General features: G+C 48.0%; 1 protein-coding gene across 1 annotated transcript in view; it reads left to right on the top strand.

Annotated features, from left to right (window-relative positions):
• Window positions 1–20,595, top strand: part of DNAI1 (dynein, axonemal, intermediate chain 1) — a gene marked incomplete at both ends in the record, with an annotated part of 79,400 nt that overhangs the window by 40,736 nt on the left and 18,069 nt on the right. The window contains one exon of the mRNA XM_010010335.1: window positions 9,146–9,331. Coding sequence (XP_010008637.1) covers window positions 9,146–9,331 — 186 coding nt within the window. The remainder of the gene's footprint in view (window positions 1–9,145; window positions 9,332–20,595) is intronic.

The raw sequence follows: 20,595 nt of genomic DNA, 5'->3' as shown, positions 1-20,595 counted from the left end.
GATTGCCTGCTGAATCTTTGAGATTGATGTGGACTGCTGGGCAAGCTTTTATGTCTGCTTTCAAACAAGGGCTCGTGGCATATCAAAGCTCAGTGAGGTAGATGGCCAGAGACCCTGGAATTAATGCTGCTTTCTTTGTGCCAGTTGGGCTGTCCTTCCTTCCGCCCAGCCACCAGGCTCTTTGTGCACTGCTTCTAGGGAATAAAGCACTGGTTTGCCCTGCAGGGTGTGAGCCGTCACCTCTATCCTGCTGCAGCTTCCATCCCATCATAAGGTGCTCTGGTGGGCTCCAAGCCTCCAAATGTGCACCTCAGGACACTGCTGCTCATTCACATCCCTCAGCTACTGAGTTGCAGTGGGATGAGGTCAGCACAGTAGTTGGTTTCAGTGCAAAGCCATACATAAATGTAGACCCCTTTTGTCAGTGGCGTTGCAGGAATTGTTTCTTACAGAGATGCTCACAGGCCAGTTTTTCATCACTAGAGCTGTTGCTTTTTCAGGTTATGAAAGACAGCATTTTAACAAAACCCGTCTGCTGAGATTAACTAGTTCATTCAGCCACACAGGAACCAAGTTTGCCTTTTTCTGCTTTCACAGACAAATGAGTGGAAAAAATGATTTGGGTATTATCTCCAGATTTCATTGATTCACTTATTAGACTTTGCATAAAAACATACTGGGGGCACAGAGCCCATCAAGAGTATCTCTGAGAATAGAAAGCTGCTCCTAGGTGCCTCTCTGCTCTTTGTTACATTCCTTTCTTAAGAATGGCCCTTCACTTAGGTTTCAGTTTGAAAGTGGGAACCATTTGCATTAGGGCCACTGAGAGCTCTCAGCTATCTGCCCATCCTGCTGTACAGAGACAGCAGCTCCTGTACTTTGGTGTTTGTTACTTGACATTATATAATGACCTGAAATCTGTGCTGATTCATTTTAAATGCCAGTCTCCAAACCATGACAGTTCGATATCTGCTTTATGAACAGCTTTGCTGGCCTGCTGCGGGGCTGCAGGTGCCAGAGAGCAGTGACTGATTCTCCCATCAAACCTGATGCTGCCCTTGCTTGTGCAACTGCCTGCCTTCACCCATGCCCCAGCCTCCAGTGCTGACTCTCTGTAGCAGGGCATAGCCATTGTAGGGGGAATGGCTTTAAGCTGGAAGAGGGGAGGTTTAGATTAGACATTAGGAAAAAAGGAAAACATTCTTCCCTGTGAGGGTGCTGAGGTGCTGGCAGGGGGTGCCCAGAAAAGCGGTGGCAGCCCCACCCCTGGCAGTGTTCAAGGCCAGGTTGGACACAGGGGCTTGGAGCAACCTGCTCTAGTGGAAGGTGTCCCTGCCTGTGGGACAAATGTCATTGCCCATGAACAATGACAGTGAATGATCTGTTTGTAAAAGTACTGGTAGATCAAGGAACAGCCAGTCTAGTAAGGCTTCAGTAAGGCCATATCACTTAAAACATATCTGATAGTGTTCTTGAGAGCAGCGAGCCTGATCGATCAGAGGAAGGAGATGTAATACATGTTTACAGGTTGACCTCAGGAACACTGTTGGCACAAGCCCATGAGCAAACTATAAGGCAGGTGAGATGGTGGATGTGACAGGATGGAAGTCATCCTCAACAGAGTGTGCAGTGCAGCTAGGGATGCATTGGGTACTGAAGCTGGTGCTGAAACTCAGCAGTAATTTTGGGGGCACTAAGCAGACAGGATTTACAAGTGCTTTGGTGCCAGAACTGGAATTGTAAATGCGCTTGACAACCGCAGCATGAATTTGCAGTCAGTGAGATAAAATTCAATAAAGACACAAAGCAAATGTGCAACATGAAATGATCACCAATTGGGGCAGCAGCAGGACTGTAAGGGATGCTGTGCCCAGGGACTGCCTGCGCTGCTGTGCTCTCACTAGTACTGTGCTGCTGACTCAAACCATGGGAGATGCAGGGCAAAGCCACTCCCTGAGCACAGCCAGGGCTCAGGCTGGACTTTGGATGCTGGTCTCTAAAGAAGGGTCATCTTTGCTGCTGCAGAAGGGATTGCAGCATAGTGCAGAGGTACCAGCTGCTTTCATCAGCCTAGCTGTTGCAGGAGTTCAGCACAGATTAGTTTTTCTGTTTGACTTTAACCTTTCAGAAGTGATTTGGAAAGTAACATTAAATTTGGTACAAAAGTGAAGATCAGAGGGAGGTTTTGTGATTCATTCCAAAGCAAACCATTGAAGTTAAAGAGTCAAAAGAAAAAATAAAAAAGAGTCATGGGCACCATAAGAGAATCATATTAGACCAAACTAAAGTGCAAGCAGCAGGGGTAGGATGCATCTGCTATTTAGCACCAGATTACAGCATTCAGAAGTGAGCAGGACTGAGACGTGAAGGAGATTATCATAATCACTGAGACTCTCAGAGCAGAGCCAGGCTGATAGAAGTGTTAACTGACAAGTTGGCTTGGATAAACAAGCACTTTCTTTTAAAACAATGTCACAGGGTTTCCATAAAACATCAAGTGGTCCTCAGCCGGTCTGAATGAATAGCAGCAATTCCATATGCAGAAGCTTTGATTTCCTACTGACTTGTGGGAGATGAGTCAAACCAGCTGAGGGTGAGGTTGTTTTCCTACCATGTCCAATTGGGAGTGACCCAGTTCTTACTGAATGAGGAAGAGCAGAGATACGCAGCCCTACAATGAAGCAGCTCCTACAGTTAAGTCAGGTGACACTGATGCTCTCTTCCCTCCTGTGTCATGCACCCTAGAGCAGTGGGCTGGCATGATGCAGGGCAGAGGGATGTGCTGATGCCTTCTCCCATACCCTGGGACATACAGCCGGCTCCTCACTGGCAAAGCTCACATGGATCAGCCCCAGAAGCAGCTTTCACAGATGCCTGCTTATCCTTAGAAATAAAGAATGGTTTGGCCTGGAAAGGACCTTAAGATCATCAATTTCTCCTGCCATGGGCAGGGACACCTCGCACTAAACCATGTCACCCAAGACTCCATCCAACCTGGCCCTGAACACGTGCCAGGAGCATGGAGCATGCTCATCTTCCTTGTGCAGCCTGTTCCAGTGCCTCACCACCCTCACAGGAAAGAGCTTTTTCCTTATATCTAACCTGAACTTCCCCTGCGTAAATTTGAAGCCATTACCCATTGTCCTATCACTGCAGTCCCTAAAAAAGAGTCCCTCTCTGACATCCTGGTAGGCCCTCTTCAGGTACTGAAAGGCTGCTCTGAGCTTAAAGCTACCTCTGAACATACTGTAACAGAGCTGGGGTCTGTCCTTTTGCCATTAGCATGAAAGTGCTGTGAAAGCCCATGAATTTTAGGGTCTGCCTAGTGCTGGTGTCAGGGCCACCAAGGACCAGCATTCCTGTGTCGTCACAGAAGCAGGGAGGCAATGAATGTTTTCTGAGTTGAGTCTCCTTTCCTTCTGCCAAGCCCCGGGCTTCAGAGAGACCAAGGACTGTCTTACAACCCTTATTTGTAACTCAAAAATGTCCTTGTAGAGAAAATTAACTGTATTTGAGGCTGTTCTGGCTGCAATAGGAGTATAGAAATCATACAAAGTAAGGTCTCCACTGCATGGCAGCTTGGCTTTGATGTAAACTGGGGCTGCCCTGTCTGCCCATTATCTTTAGGATGCTCCAGCAGCTGACTTGGTGCCAGACAGAGGCTGCCTGTTACATATATTAGCTGAGAGTTTGAAACAATTCATCTGTGGAGTTTGCAACTGGATGAGGTATCATGGTTCAGTCAAGAAAATTAGGTAAATCCATCATGAAGACAGTGAAAGCCAAGCAGTGAAAGAGATGTCAACTGGTAAAGGGCAGCATTATATTAAATTATCCCTCACCTCTTTGCTCTTAGACCAACTTTATTCTTTGTTGCCAAGTTACCAGGTACGTCTTCCTTGTTCTTACACACATATGTATTTCCCCCCAGCCTTGATTCTGGTTGCTGTGAGGTGGTTTTTGAACATGGTAGTGCTGCTCAGATCAGTGCTGGGGAATGAAGGCTTGCAAGCCTGGAAGAATAGGACAGCGTAGGCTGCAGCCACTGCAGGCCCAGCGTTTGTTCAAGGCATGCAATAAGGGCAGGGTAGGTCAAGGTAGCTCTAGAGCTCCCTACTTGGTGGACCACAAAAACCAAGTAAGCTTGTTCTGCTGGCAGAGAGGTTGGTTGCTTCCAGGTGGTGCTGTTTGGAGGCTGATCCAGTTCTCCACCAGGTCTCCTGGCATTTCCCTCCCTGGGCTCACAAGGCTGATGTGCTGCAGGGAAAGGGGTGGCACAGTATAAGGACAGAGGGGTTCAGGTCACCTCAGAGCTGCTGAGCAGATGGGAGCCTGGGCTGACTTTCAGGCTGTAATAGCAGTTTGCAGAGCGGGCAGGGGGAAATGAGATATTCAAAACTCTGAACTTGTTTTGATGCTGGAGCTACAGTAATAGCCTTGGACATGCACTGTGCCATGCTTTCAGAGCAGCTATGGGAGCCTCAGTGGGGAGCCACTGGATTTTGGGAGGTAGAATACATTTGTGTGATTCATAGACAGAGGAGCGGATGGTCTGGATGCAGCTGAGCTGGATTACTTCTCCGGCTGAGAGTCAGGCATCAAAGCTGCTCATTTATGTCAAATATTTTCTGCAACTGTAACACAGCAGAGTTAGATCCATTATTGCCTGTACGTCAAGCATGCAGGCTCTGTTGTCACCCTGATGGTAATTTTACAATGCTCCTATTGAGTAAAAAACATCAGAGAGAGACTGCAGAATTCACCTGATCCCATCTCAGATAACTGGGCATCTGCTTATATTTAATGCTCCTTTTCAGGGGTTACTGACTTTCCAGAGTTACTGTTCTTCCATCAAGAAGTTTATTTTGATCATCTGCCTGGCATATCTACTGTCAATCTGTCCAGCACTTTGGTATTGTAAATCTAGGTTTCTTTTGATGGTTGTTGATGCCAGCTCATAAATCCCTATGCTGCAAAGAACTGCATAGCTCAACAGCTTGGGCTTCCTTTGGAGGTGCTACTTGTCCTCCTGCACTTCCCTGGAGTGGGCACACAGGTTTACAGGGACCATAAATAAAATAGCTATTGGAGTCATTGGTTACTGCTTCATGCCTTATTCTCCCTGGAGACCTGCAGCTAAGCTGGGAGAAGCAGGGGAGAGTTCTTGCACTTTTCTATTTCAGACATTTTTATGTTTCTTTTACCCCTCTCTCTGTGCTTCTCCCCATATTTCTTGTTCTTGGAGTGTGATTCATGTTCCTCTAAGGAAGTGGCCACATCTTGTTTCTAAGGGCTCCGTAACAAAAAACTGAGATGCCCTTTGCCCATTATCTGAACGCTTATTAGCAGAAAGAATGAGGGCGTCTGCCATCATCTGCAGACCCTGCAGGTCCCTGATTTGCTTCTATGGGATCTGCAGAAGATGTCTGAAAAAAGTGAGTTTCTCGTCAGAGTCTCCAGCTCTCTCCCTGGGGATGTGCACCACAGTGGAAACTGAAAATCAGAGGTCTGAAACCTCCACTTTGTAGTTTCTAAACCACTCCTGGATGAGTGTGGGTGAGTGAGTGTGGCCCCAGGTCCCAGGACCAGCCTGGGCAGCATGAGAAGGAGCAGCAGAACTGGCAGGACAGAGGGAGCTATTCATAGGGGCACCTTCACTGTTTTGTAAGCTCTGACCAGAATACTGCGTTGGCATGCTTTTTGTTCCTTCACAACTCTCATTACTATTAAAACTCAAGCTGGTGTCCCAGCACAGGGTATCGCACTGCCCTGTTCCTGTGTGCTGTCTTCCTACCGAAGCTACACTTTCTGCTCTAGGAACCCTGGCTGAGTTACCATTTCCCATGGAGTCAATGAACTGTGAGGTCTCACATTCTGACAAGCATCACCGCTGTGCTGGTGGAGATAACAGTCTGGGTGATGCTATGGTACCAAGCAGGGCATCAGGGGTGAGATGGGTGGAAGCAGGCCTGCCCTGGGAGCTGTAACAGCCCAGGACAACATGGCACACTCTATGCCACTGAGTAGGTAAATATGTTTGTCTGCCACATGTGGAAAGTTATACAAATACCATCTCTCATCAAAAACTCCCACTTGTGCCAGCTGCCTGACAGTGTCTGGATGGCAGCTCTCATCTGTGTGCTCCTGGATGAGTGCCTGCCCTGAGAAGAAAGGTGCCCTATGGAGGACGACCTGTACTCTGGAGGGGTAGGGGCCACCAGGGCAGTGCAGCGGGGAGAAACCGTGTGATGTTAATGAGTCTCTGGGGTGGGAGATCCAACTGGATCCTATTCCATAATCCTTAATCCCAGGACTTGAGCCAGCAGGAAAGTTTATGGAACTAGGAACCCCAAGGGTTTCAAAAGATGCAGGTTTTCAATTCTTTCAGCAAGAAGCCCTGCCCCAAGCCCCAGGCATACAGTAATGGTTGAATGCAGCTTTGCTGCTTTGAAGGACTGTTAAACTGCCTTAGGCGTTATGGGAAGCCCTGTGCACCTCTTAGGTTACTCCCAAAGCACCAAAACTGATGTTGGTCTGACCCCATTTCCCTCTCTCCTGAGGGTGCCTGTAAACGTCTAAATCAAAGCCGCTGAAGTCCTCCCTAAAGCCCATGGCCCACCCCTCCATCTGGAGCGTCTGACAGCTGATATGAGGCTGATGTTTCCAGCTGAAGAACTGTAATAGATTGTTCTTTTCCATGATTCCCTTGGCAAAGGAAAACAAGCCCATTTGTTTAGAAGCTCATAAAAGAGGAGCTTTATAGTAGGAACATTCATAAACTTGTTTGCTTTTGACCTTCTCCACAGTTGCTGATGGTTTCGGGTTCTTGTCCCAGGCATTGTGCTTGTCTGGGCTGTCAGTGACATTTTTGAAAGGCAGCCTCACCCAGAGTAATTTGCATTGCTCAGTGCTCCAGCACTGAACCTTCAGACATACCATCTTTCTCCACTGCACTTCTGGGTAGGGTGTGCTGGTGCAGTACATTGACAGCCTTACAGACAGACTTCAGTGGCTGCTGAAAAGAAACCTGGCCCCTAATTCCATGCTGGGTTTTTTTCGCCTAGATCAGTTGATGCCTACTCAAGAGGCGGGCACTTCACAGGCTCTTAGGTTACTAAGCATCAAGCTTGTGCCGTTGGAGGGGGGACAGTTGTTAATCGTGCCCTTAAATTAATAAAAACCTATTCTGTGAAGGCAAGAAATAAAAACTTCAGTGAGTGTGGGTCATAGAGGGCTGATATGCTTGAAAGAGAGCTTGTCCTTCTCAGAGATAGTGAGACAGCAGGCATAAAGCACAAGCCAGGACAGCCACCTTTATTTATGCCTAAATGGGATTACCTTGTCTGGACTGTGAGACCTCAAGTGTAGGGTCTAGATTCAGAGTATAATGCTGGATTCTGATATATTGAGAAGATAAAAATGAAAGCTTCTCTTTCACCTATACTTCTGTTGACTGGGGCAGAACTCTCCAAACTGCAGATCCTCATCTGTGGCTGACACTTTGGATTCCCTTCTTAAATTATATTACCATGGATTTCTTCAAAACATGTCTGAGAACCATGTCCACTTTTCAAGCTTTTCCCTGTCTAGCAAAGCTTTATTTTACTTCAGTCTGGAGGGAGTCTTCTTCATCTTGTTTTCTGCACCTATAAAAGCTTTGCATGGTTCTTCTGCCCAGACCAACGACACCACAAATTGCTAGATGTTGAGTCCTGTGAAGACACAGCAGCTCATGAGACTGCCTGGGACGTGTGTTTGCACATTGCACGGCTCTTTGCTATACATGAATTCAGATAAAATTCACCAACTCATTGCTGTGTGGTGGGAGACTACATCTACTGATTTGATAGAAAACCTTCCATACTCTCTGGAATAAGCTTTTATAGGGTAACACTCGATTTCACATAATTCCTAGATTCAAATTGTGAACATGGCACAATGTTGAAATGTCTCATCTGTTTCCTAAGTGCTGGTAAACAAGAGGCAGCTGGCAGGTGATATACAAGTAGTTCGGTCCTGATTTTCCCTGTATTCCCACTGTACTTGTTAGCATAAAATAATCCCTTCCTTATTTCTTCTGAAGACAGGAAAGGGAAAAGAAACATAAGGCTGCAAGTCCCCACAGTGGATTCAAGGTGGGAGTCCAGCATGCGGGAGGCTGCTTACTTCAGCACCAGGAAAGAGAGGGATGTCATGTTTTATTAGCCTTTACAGGCTGTATCAATGATGGGAACTAATTGCAATTATTGGGAGATAACGTTACATGAACACATTCTCTTGAGTAACTACTACTGTTCGCTCTGGATTCACACGAAATGTGCATTATTGTGCAGTTGGTGATGGGGCAGGTCTGTGTCACTGCTGTATCACTGCTGTCGGTCTGAGGTCTGTGCCGGTGGGAATCCCACCTGAGTCTGTTTCCCTTCATCCTCATGTTTCCTGTTTGGCCAGTCTTCACCTGGCACTTCTCTCGATGCTGTGAGAGAAGGACATGTGTGCATAGCATCCAAAGCAGCTGGACTAGAGTGGGTTGCCAGCACCAAGCTGTCCTATGCTTTGCCTGTGCTTCCCTGGCTTTACCCCAGGGTACACCCTTAATCATACTGTCCGTGTTCCCATCACTTCTGTATTAATTACTGGTTTGAGTCTTTAATGTCATTATTAAAGCTGGAAATTTTGGAAAGCTCTACTATAAGGAGTAGTAAGTATTTCTGACAGCAGTCCCTGCTTTGTGCATCAATCTCTTTTAGGCCCTGATTTAACACCTGCTTGTCTCATTACTTGCAGCACTGAGAAGGGATATTAAGACCTGTGGGGTTAGCAGTGCTGGCGCTGAGCCTTCTCCAGTCCAGATCAGCTGGAGCCTTACCAAAGGTCTTGGAAAGAGCTTGCATTCACAGCAGGGGACTGTTGTTCACTCCTTGAGTCCCTGCAGGAGGGGGACAGGCCCTCAAAAGCATCAGGCAGCTTCTGCACACTGGTTACTTAAAAGAGGATGAAGGTCCTGACTGCAGATGGTAATTGTGTGCTAAGGCTGCCTTTCCACGGGACCTTTCCTCTCTTTTTTCTCCAGATGTTGTTCTGCTGCTGAGGGATTTTCTTGCCAGGTTAATCCCGTTTGTGTTCTTTGCCTTTTTTTCCCCAGGCTCATGTGTTTGATCTGAGCATTAATAAGTATGAAGCTCTCTGCACACAGCTAGTGGTGACCAAGAAGAAGAATAAAATAACCCATGTCCAGTTTAACCCTATCTACCCTGTTGTCATCATTGGAGATCAACGAGGCCACGTTATCTGCTTGAAGCTCTCTCCCAATCTGCGCAAGGTGCCCAAGGTAAGGATGAGCTGCACTCCCCTGATGGAGGTACAAACCACAGCAGGTCTCTGTTCGTTATCACTGTCTCCTCTCCTTTGCAATGATATTGGCAAAGCTGCAGTCTCTAGCAAGGTACATAATATTACCTCAAGCCTTTTGGGCAGGATGTCTGGGAAGTTGGATCCCTCCCTCTGTTCCTGTATGAGTAAGGCTCAGTTTGTTCCTGGGCAGGAGTGGGGACTGGTGGGAAGGGGTTTGCTGTCTGTGGGCACTTTCTCACCATGGTCCAGACAAGCCCAGAAGCTCTGCAGAGGTTCATTTTTTTATTTCCCCAATGTTCACGTCTTTTCTGAGCTTTGGGTTTTATTTGCAAAACTCTCTGAAACCAAGTAAAGGCGGTCCCAACTCCTTCCCAAGTCTTCCCACAGAGCCCACGCTACCTGTCTTCTTGTACTCCTCGATGATCAGAGCCTGTCCCCTGACCACCGTGTCATCTCTCCTGTAAATGAGCAAGCATTATGCTTAATTTGTGAGGACACTTGGGATCCTTGTCTCAAGTGAAAGGATGTGCCTCTGTGAGCTGGTGAAACCTCTTTTCCCACCCAGCCATGTGGGCCAGTGGTGAAAGATGATGACCTCTCCCACATGGATGCTTTACTAGACTTTCTTTCTGGGCTTCATCCAGCTATGAGCTAAATGGCTGTAAATGCACTGTCCTCTCTGAGCCCATGTAATTCTCATATCCCCTTGTTTAGTGGAACTATTTCAGTTTCAGGCTTTTTAGAACTGATACAAGAAAGCAATCTCTCAAAATTATCATCTTTTATTTATATACCCCCAAAGATTTTAGTACTTTACTAACCCACTATATTAGGCAAGGTCTTTGGCCAGGAACTAATCAACTTGGTGTCACTCCAGAGTCTTCTGTGTGATTTTTAAGAAGTTTCTTAAGCTGGAAACCACTGGAAATGTGAACCTTCCCCATGCTGCAAGGGCATAGAAAACACAAAAGCATGGCTGTCTGTTCAGGGCTGGGCACAGGAGCTGTGGAGGAGAATGTCTCATATGCTTCACGCTGTTCTGTTTCCTTCAAAACCACAGCCCAAGACCATCTGAGCTCTCAGGGCTGTCATCAGGTTGGCTCAGGACAAGTTCCATGGCTGCTTTATGAGTCCTTCTTGGTCATGGGCAAGCACCATGTCTGCCATGGACCTTTACTGCAGAAGCGTTCAGCAGTGGAGATAGGTCACACACACATGAACGTGGCTGCTCTGCTCCATGCCCCAGCTGTGGGCTGTGCAGTAATACTGCACTGTGGGTCAGAATGAATTTGAATGTCTCCTTCCACTCCTAGTGGCCAGCAGCAACCCTCTGTGCAGGTACCAGTGTTGTCATCTCCCTTTGCTAGCTTTCTTCAGAGGCTAATAGCATCTTGTTGGCAAAGCAGTTTAAACCATGAGTTCAGGAGTGGCTCAGTCACTTATTGCTTGCCTTAAACCAATAGCTACCATGTCCTAGGCACCATATAAATGGGATGGAAATGGGCTCTGCTGCTCTGATGTTATTAAGCTATCTGGATTCTCCTTGCTTGGTTAGGTTTGAGCGGACACTGAACTAAATGTTTCCTGCACATGTGGAGAAGGAGGGATGTTCAGGCATGGCTGGTGATGTGTGCAGGTGTCCTGGCTATAGCCAGCTCTTCTCTGAAAGGGATGAGAACTTAAAAAAGGTAACATGCAGTGCAGTGGCAAAGTGACAGATCTGGTCCAGCCAGCTGAAGCCAGCAGCCTTTCTGTACCACAGGTGGACACTTGTGAGCTGTGCTGCTGAGCCCATCTTTCGTGGCTGATGTGGCGTCTGCTGCACCAAATGCTGGTGTCCAGGACCCTGTGGTGAGGAGGTTTAGCTGCTGCAACAGGGTGCTGTAATAGAGAGAGGCCAAGTCCTGGCAGAACAGGCAGTGCCATCGTCTGCCTCGTCCTGTCCGCCTCCTTCCTATGCCAGCACCAGCCTTTGTGTCCTTGGTTAGCAGCAAGCCTCCAGCTGTGTTTGCAAGAGTGTTGCCTCACTGTCACATGTACTTCAAGAATATTGATCCTGGCTCCTCTGAAGATCAAGTCAGCATGCTCTTTAAACCTTTCCTCTGTAAGATGACTTCACTTCTCCCTGTTTTCTGCAAGCCTCCAGAGCCAAGTTAACAGTTTCAGAATATCCATAGATTTTTGTAAGTGGGAAGGGTCCTGAACTGTGCAGAGGGGTCCTGGTATCGCAGCCATCTCCTTGCAGATAGAGAAACCTGCCCATGTCTGGGTTTGTACCTGGGTACCCCACTCTGTTCTCTCAAGCACTTGATCCCCACAGAGCCTGGTGGGAAAATCTGCCCAGCACCCAGGAGGACACATCATGATGAGTGCCTCCAGAGGCTGGGGCCTTCATACCAACCCCAGCATCTGTGAACTCAACTGCCTGGTCATTCCCATCAACTCCTTTGGAGGTGGGAAGGTGCCTTTTGCTGAGGTCTGGCAGAACTCAGAGTGCCAATGGGACAGAGCAGCCAGGGTCTCATCCAGGTCCCACTACCTCTCTGTTTCAATAGGGGGTTTACCTGTAAAGCTTCTTCACCACCTTCCCACACAGCTGGGATAGCTGCTTTTGACAGGTATGACCAGCGCACTAATCACATTAGTTTTGAGAGAGCTCTTAATAGCCACATGTCATTCCAAACCCCGTTCTTCCCCTTAAAATAGACGTGGTTGCTGTCTTCTCCATGTTCTGTGGATTCCTTAGCTGTTGCTGGGCTTCCAAGATAAAGCCCACCACAAGAGATCGAGCTAGCTTCATTCCGATAGGATTTCAGCCTTTTTGAATTTATTCTGGTTTGTGGTGGATAAGTGGAAATAGAGAGGGTAAGGACTCTTGCATCAGACCTTGGTTCATTCCTCTATTTGGGTCCTTGAGTGAGGAGTAGAGGTTCAAGAGCTCTTTAAATAATTTGCAGGGTTGGTCTGCAGCTTAATTAATTCATGTTTGTAAAACACTCTGGGATCTTTAAGAAGTGTTATTTAATACCCGAGTTTTGCTGTCAGCAGTGTTAGCACAGCCACATTTATGAACACTTGGTAGAACAAATATGCCAAGGGGCAGAACTTCTCAAAAGCACTCAGGTGGCGTTTTCAGAATAGACTTTCATAAAGACATACAGTAAAAGCTTCAAAAATGCCTAAAACTCCCTGTGAGTTTTGGCCTCTAAAGCATTTAGTGGCACATAGGAAAAGGTGCATGTGTTGTTGAGGGGAAGCTGGGCACAGGGGCTCTTCCACCTCTCAGGCACTTGTGTCATGGGCACGCAGAATCATAGAATGGTTTGGGTTGGAAAGGACCTTAAGATCATCTAGTTCCAACCCCCCTGCCATGGGCAGGGACACCTCACACAGAAGGTATAGAGGTCCCTGTGCTCATACCAAGCACAGTGCGAGTCCTTGTGTCTCTGCCCTGGTCATTTGGGTCCTGGAGCCCTGCCTAGCCCCAGAGGCTAAAGTCTCTGGGGACAGAGACAACCCCTTGCCCAAAGGCAGTGAGTTGTATTTATTTCCATGAGGTGTGATCCTGGTGGAGGCTTTCCGTGCCTATTGCTGTAGTCTCTATATTGTGTGAGTCCTCTGGGAACACACTACCCAACTGCTAAGCACTCACCTCCCTGAGCAGCCAGCCCTGCTTGTGCAGAAAGCTCATGGCAACAGCTATTTTCCTGTACGAGGAGACCTGGTAAAAGGTGAAGCTAGGTTGGGTCCTGCTTCTCCGAGCTGGGACAGAAATGCTTGCAGTATTTCAAGATGCAGCAGCAGGAGCAAGTGGCTCTCCGCTTTTGTCCAAGCCAGTTTTGGACTCCAAGTGCTCCTTTAAAATTGCAGCGGTTGTCAGGCAGGAATTGTTAAACTAATAAAGTATTGTTCCTAATTTATAACGACCTTGTGGTTGAGTTCACCCAAGGGAAGCATTGCTGTAAGAAGAATCAGTTTGGGGCAGAGATGTTTAATTAGTAAGCCTTCCAGGTTTCATTCGGGGGTTGGAAGAAATTAAAGCATTTTGTCACCACAGTCAGAAGAATGTAGCTGCTCATGGGCTTTGGTTTGTTGTTAAAAAAACCTGCTGAAATAGCCTGGCTCAACCCCTGTCAATGCCGAAAGTAAGCAGTAAAAGAAGTGTGAGGAGTTTTTAGAAATGCTGGGAGGCCACAGCAGAGTGGGAGAAGGAAAGAAAGCAGGTCAGAGAAAGGTTACAATACATTTGCTGAGGCTAAGGCAATTTCTTGGCCAGTACCCAGGCTGACAGTCAGGGAGGCAGCCAGCTTCTTGGCCTGATGCTTGTCTTGGATATTTATCTTGGATTATCGAGGGTGATTATCTCAGCCTCTGTCCCTGCTACTGGTTTCTTCACCTGCAAGTCACCTCTTTCTTGTCCCTTGGGGACAATTGAGTTCCTTCCCAGGCAATGTATCCAGGCTGACAGGGTCTAGCTGGGCATGAGTGGACTGCGAAGACAAACACAGCTGCTGACCCGTTGCAGGACGCAGTTTCAGGGCTGTGCACAGCTCAGGAGCTGCAGGCACGCACCTCTGAGTCCAACACAGGGTTCCTTTGAACAGCTTGTGGTGTGGGGACAAGTGAGGGGCATGAGGTGGCTCCGAGCCTTCCTGGGTGCATGTGGGACTCCCCCTGTACCTTATCACACCAGACAGTGTCACCTCCAGACTCCTTGTGCCTTTCTGCCTATTGGCAGCCCTGATGGGTTTGCCCTTGGCCAGATCCAGCTGAGGAAGGGGCACTGAGTTTTACTGCCTGCAGCACTTTGGCTTTTTGACCATAGCTGATGGCAGGATCTGGGAGGGAGCAGTCAGGATTTGGAGGACTGTGATGGACAGTGGGAGGGTGTTGGGATCTTCAGGAGGTGAAGGAGGCAGGGGAATTTGGGGAAGACTGGTGGAAGAGTGTGAAGTTTTAGGGGAACAGTAGGAGAGTGGCTGAAATCTCTTATTCAGCCTATCCCCCTCACCAGCACTGCCTCCTTTGCTATCTCCTGGGGCTTGAGGTTTCTTCCTCCACATACTCCTGAGCAGCACCTATTGCACACAGTGCTTCCTTAATAAATAGATCTGTTTTGGCCCTATCCCCAGCCTCAGTGGGATGCATATCAGGTCCAGAGCTAGCATGGTGTGAATGGACAGTGGGATGCCTGATTCTGAACCTCTGATGCCTGATACTGCTTTGTAGCCTTGTGTTGCTTTTAGCAAGGGTGACAGGGAGAAATTTCAAGGATTTCAAGACCAAAACCGGTCTGTTTTGTTCTTAGTCTTTTCCTGTAGCTGTGGGAGGTGTTTTAGTGTCTGTGAGGGATGAACCAACCAGCACAGGAAGATGAACCTGAACTCACTCCTTCTGTCTCAGGAGGGGACATCCAGACGTGCCCATCTGCAAATGTGACTGTGTTTACAGAACGAAGCTATAGATCAGATATTCTCTGAGGTCACATCAGCCCTGGACTGGTGAGTGGTTTAGCACTGAGGGAAGTACATTTTATCCCCAAACTTTCTATTACAACAGCTCTTACATGACATTATTCTGAGAGGAATTCTGAGAGCAGCTGCCCATTTCTGAGCAAAAAGCACTCACCTCTCCTCTCCAAATGGCTTGAGTTCTGCTGTTCTAGTGGTATAACTCTTAGTCCCTCTGTTTTCATGCAAATGCTTCTCTCTCACTGCGATTCCCACAGTTGCTTGTGTGCTGTTGGAGGAGAGGCCAGTGTTCATGTGTCTCTTTCAGGGCTGGCTAATTGCACAGTGACCCAAAAGCACAGGGCGCAAGCAGTGCTAGAGGAATTTGGCATCAAGTGCTGCTGTGCTTTGCTTACATCAGGACTGCCTCCTCCAGATGCATCATGACCCCCTGATAAGGAGGCACAGACAAATAAGCTTGGGTCTCATAAATGCTGACCTGCAGCTTCATGGCTTTGCTTCCTCTTGAGATTTGCAAATGCTTTTTGATTTCCTGTCAGTCCCTCCTCTGTTATTTAGACTAGTTGAAGATAGCTGCTCTTTGTGCTGTTAGGGGAAGAGCTGAGCACCATGGCATTGATCCAGGGACTTGAGAAACCCTGTTTCTGACCATTCACAGCTTTCTGTGTTGCTTGTGTAGGCCATGTAAGGACATATGCACCGGCTTTGACTCCTTGGTACAGGAAGGAAACCCACTGCTGGGGGCCTTCAACAAGAGTAAGAGACACATCTATAGGGACAGGTTGCCTGAGCCTGCCTTGGAGCAGGAAGAGTGGTTGCTCTGTCAGTCCCTGCTGTCGGCACATGCTGGTCCTACCACATGCTGAAGCCAGCAAGAGGCTTGTATACAGCTTGCCAGTGTGAGCAGCATTGCCTGTGACCTGTGGCTCTTTTGCTATGCAGATCTGTGACTCATAACTCTAAATCAACATCCACCAAAGGGAATACTGATCTGCACTGACAAAAGCAGGCTCCCCTACTCCTTCTGCCTGCTCCTTCCCTGCCATGCTTTCCTGCCCTGCCACTATGCTGGGAAACCCATTAGCAGGCCCCCAGGATCCTTTCTTCCTCCATTGTCCCCCATCAGGATATCTCCCAACCTAAAGTAGCCTGAGATAAAGTGAGGGAACAGTTTGGACCTGGTAACCTGTTTCTTAAGAAAGGAGATGGTTCATGTCCTTCTTAGGTAGAACTGAAGCCTTTGGATATTTATCTGGAGACGCTGGGTATACCCACTGTGCACAGGAGAGAGGCTTTGTGGCAGAAATCTTGATGTCCAAGAGCATCACCAGAGGTACAATGAGTTCTGAATCCCAGACACAGATGTGACAACCTTAGATACTGGCATTGTTTGAAGAGCTAACCCAAACAAGCCAGCAGTAGATCTAAAGGACTTGAATCTTCTCTTATCAAATCAGTTTTCTTCAGTTTTTAAGAAATAACTTTTGAGTTATTTCAGACAATGTGATGGGAGAAGAGACCTCTATATAACTGCAGGATTGCTGAACCCCAAGGTCAAAGAGCTGGGTTTTTATTCCTTTTCACTGTTTCTGGCCATGTGTCTTCAACCTTACCTCTGTTGTGTAATGTCACTTCCTATGACTACTCTGTTTGGCAGTTGGTGGAGGGACAACATCAGTGTATTTACAAGTTATTTTAAGCTGAAGTCAATTCCCTGTGGTCAGGATAAAGTGTGTTTAGTACATTTAATGGAAACATTGGCATTTGGAGCATGAAAAAGACCCATTTTAAGAAAATTCAGTAGTACTTATAAATTATTTCTAAAGTGCAAGTCTCATCCTGTGAGGTGCTGTGTGGTGTCAGGGTGACACTGACACAGTCAGGAGCACTGTCTGTGGCTTCCTAGTTTCCTCTTTGAAGATTTGTGTAATAAAAAGTTTTGTTCGTGTTTGGAAGTGATGCAAGACCATGTGCAGTTCTAGGGGTTTGGAGAAAACATGCTAGTTTTTCTAGCACTGGCACTAGTCAAGTCACTGAGCTGAATGCCCCTCTCTAGACATAAATCTGGTGTGTGTTCATTGGATTTGCTGTCCTCTGCATTTTATGAGTAACTGAAATCTGAATTTGGCCTTATTTTAGTGAGGTCTTATTTTACTCCTTCGCTTGAATTTCTCCACAATGGTACAGTTACGTCGCTACAAGAACTGTTTTATCTGCAGGCATTGCATCCTCTTCCCTGTGAATAGATTGCACATTGCTGTGCGCCATCCTAAAGCTCCCCAAGCTCCAGCAGACTGGGCTTTGCTCCTCTGCAGCCCAGTGAGCCCTTCACTGCCTGCTCTGGAAAATTCCTAATGCATGGTAAGGAGCCCTGCTTCATGGCTTGAAAGGACTTGAATTTTGGTTAGATCTTCAATTGCCTGAATATGCCTGTTCAGCCTGAACAGCTCCTGTTTGTGACAGAGACTCTGTTTTCCCCAGTGCCTTGGCAAAAAGCCATGGCAGCAAGAGGAGTGGGGCACAGGATAACGTTATGGCAAGAAAGGCACTGCCCAGCCTCATGGGCAGCTTGGCTTGCCTTTCCTCCCTGTTTCTTTCTTTAGCTGTCCTTTGTGAATTCATTTCTATGCACATGACTTCAATCCCCTCCAGGAAACTGAGGGATCCAGTTCTTTCCCTGCATAACAGCCCCAGTACAAAAGCAATGGGACCCCTGGGGGAACAGGCCGTTTTCAAAGCATGCCTTTGGCAGAGCCAGCAAGGGAGAATTTTTGGGAGACTTATTCTCACAGCAGTGGTTGGGTGTGAGAGCAGGTCTGCCAGCCTTCTTCCTCTCCTGTAGAGGCTATCTGGTGCTCAGCCCCCTGCCATAACTGATCATGGCTGTCTGTGGATGGAGGCAACGTCTGTGCATATCTTCCAGGTCATCTGAGGGTGAATTGCTTTTTTGCCAGAGAGCCCCAAGGAGCACTTGAGAGTGAGCTATTCCTGAGCACTGGCTCTGCCGCAGGGATGTGAGGAAGAAAGCTTGTCAACTCAGCCCCTAAGGCACATTTGAAGGGCAAGGTGATGGCTTATCATGATAATGTGGTGCAAAGCAGTAGCTGGGGCATGGGATACCCAGAACTGGTCCTGGATCTGGCCTCTGCATCTCTTTGGATGAGATGCAGCTCCACTCCGTGTGGAAGTGACGTGAGGACATGCATCTCCTTGGGAGCCACAGTGACCAAGCGAAAGGTGTCCATAGACACTGTGTACCTGTTCTCCTACAGCCTCTCTTCTCTGTGCATCCCTCCTGCGGACCTGTTGAGACACATCCAACACAATCATACCTCAGGAGAGGAGACAATGTGCAATGGGGTGCACTGATGGACAACCCTGTGCCACCAGGGCTCAGTGCCTGGCAGGCTCTCCTGCCTTGTCCATCACAGGAAGACAGTTCAATGTCACAGGCTATCAAGTTTTCAACTATGTTGCTGGAGAACTGGTGAAGATTTGGAACATTGCACCTAGAGATGCTTGTTGACAACAGGAAGACACAGTGGTGATGTTACAATGCAGCCCAGCAATCCTGTCTTGGCCCTGTGCTGCCCCTCAGCTGTCTGTCCTTGCTGGCACACAGAGTGAGAAGAGGAGGATGAGAGAGCAGGTTCCCATGTGGGACAGAGGGAAGAGGTGACAGTAGTATGAGAGAAAGGATGAGGAGCTGGATCATGGCATGAGCAGGGAGAAGCAGACATTCGGCAGGTGTCCTGGCCAGCAAAGCACTCAAAACCCTGGGATGCAGGTGAGGAGGTCCCTGTTGGCTCTGCACCTCCATAAGGATTGTTTGGCTTCCATTTGTGCTGGTCATGCAGATCAGGTGGAAAATTGTGACTAATTCTCTCCAACTCATGGCTGTGAAGTGTCTTGGGCACCTGAGTCCTCATTCAGCAGGGGTGGCAAAATGGGACACTGATCTTCATTTGCAAGACCCATCCCAGCCATGGTATTTGCATTGCCTAACTGAACCTGGCAATGCCCCAGAGATTGGAGAAGGTGGAATTTTACCATCTGTGGTTGTGATATTACATACCTTGTCTCTGGTCATTGTCTGGGCACCCTAAGGCAGTCCCTCCCTGCAGATCACGGTGGTATTTACTGCAGTGACAAAGGAATGAAGTTTGTTATGACATGGAGTAGGAAGAGATGCGGCTACAAGAGCCAGAGGAACAGCTTGAGATTTGGCATATCCTTGTAACTCCTCCTGAGCCACTGCCAGAGCCTGACACAGCCTTCCCCGAACAGTCAGCCTGGGTTGGAAAGGGCTGAGGCTGCCAGAGAAGACACGGAGGGCAGCTCCCTGCCTGGGAGATTTTGTCTGTGCCATTGTAAAACACATCCCAAATGTATTGCTGTAAAAAGCCCTTCACTTGCAGGCTTCGCTTGTGTGTTCCTGATAATGGGTGCATCAAGCTGCAAACTTCCATATACCCCTGCATGCCCTGATCAAAACGATCACACTGCTCCCAGTCTTTGCCAAGCCTTTCCCCAACTCACATTCATGCCACCTACCAGCATCCTCTGAAAGAAAACAAAGGGAGACACCTGCACCAGCAAGCAGGCCAAATAAATGGCCCTTGCTCAAATTAATTTGATGGGCTCAATGGGGAATTGTTTAAATGAGAGAAGGGAAGGGATTGACGGTGAATAAAACATCTTGCTGCTCACGGTGATGGAGCTGACGCAAAAGGATTATTTTTATCCCGTGGAGAAAAGGAAGAGAAGAGCCCTGCACAGCAGAGAAGAGGGGCTGCCTCACAGTCTTGCTGGGTGTGGGAGATGCAGTGACGGCTGCAATCAAAGCAGCTCCAGGGTTCTCCTGGAGGGAAGCTGTTAGGCTCCAATTCGCTGACTGTCTCTGTGACACAAGATACCAGGCGCCAACTGTGTGAGGCTGTCTCAGGGCAAACATCCCCTGCTCTCCCCTACTCCCATGTCCCACCAGGGAGCTGTCTGTGATCCCACTGCTCCCAGTCTGTGGGTGTCTGAGCTCCTCACCTCGCCATGAGGGTCTGGTCAGAGAGAACTGTCCTGCCTGAGCAGTGTTGTATTTCCCACCTCCAGCCTAAATCTTCTCGTTATCCCTGATCCCATGAGCTGTGCCCTTGCTTCACGGTGTTCTATTGTTGCAGGTTTCTCCCTGCCCTCCCTGGTGCAAAGGGATCCTTTTACGTGCCTGACTGTGATGCTCCCATTTCTCTGCAGTCAGGCACAGCTGACTGTTTCGCAGCTTCACAGGAGTGACAGGTCCCATCCAGGTGATTATCCCTCTAACCCCAGCCCTGATGGCAGAACACTCCCTCCCCACAATCCTGTATTTGTGCAGGTAATTGTCCCTGCTCAACTGCAGTATCTTGCATTTGTCCCTGTTAAATCACATACAGGTTTTCCAGGTCACATCTCTGGCCCAGCAAACTAATTTCAAATTCTGGTCCTGCCTTCCTGGACACCTGAAGCCTTCCCATCTGTCCCAGTGTCCAAGCACTAACAAATGCTGACCAGATTGCCTCTAGACCATGGAGCCGTGAGCATTACACACAACTCAGTGCTGACAGCTCTGGGTACAGCTATTCAGCTGGGTCTTACCAGCTTCTACCCACCTTGTATAGATCTTTTGCCTCACATGAGGATTGGAACATACAGGCAGACAATGGCAAAGTCTCCCTGAGGTCAAGATTAATGACTTCTGTTTCTTTTCCTGCCCACAATGTCTAATATCTTGTTGCAA

This window comes from Nestor notabilis, unplaced genomic scaffold (genome assembly GCF_000696875.1).
Source record: "Nestor notabilis isolate BGI_N333 unplaced genomic scaffold, ASM69687v1 scaffold9972, whole genome shotgun sequence".
NCBI lineage: Eukaryota > Metazoa > Chordata > Aves > Psittaciformes > Psittacidae > Nestor > Nestor notabilis.
This window is presented reverse-complemented; position numbering and strand designations above follow the sequence as displayed.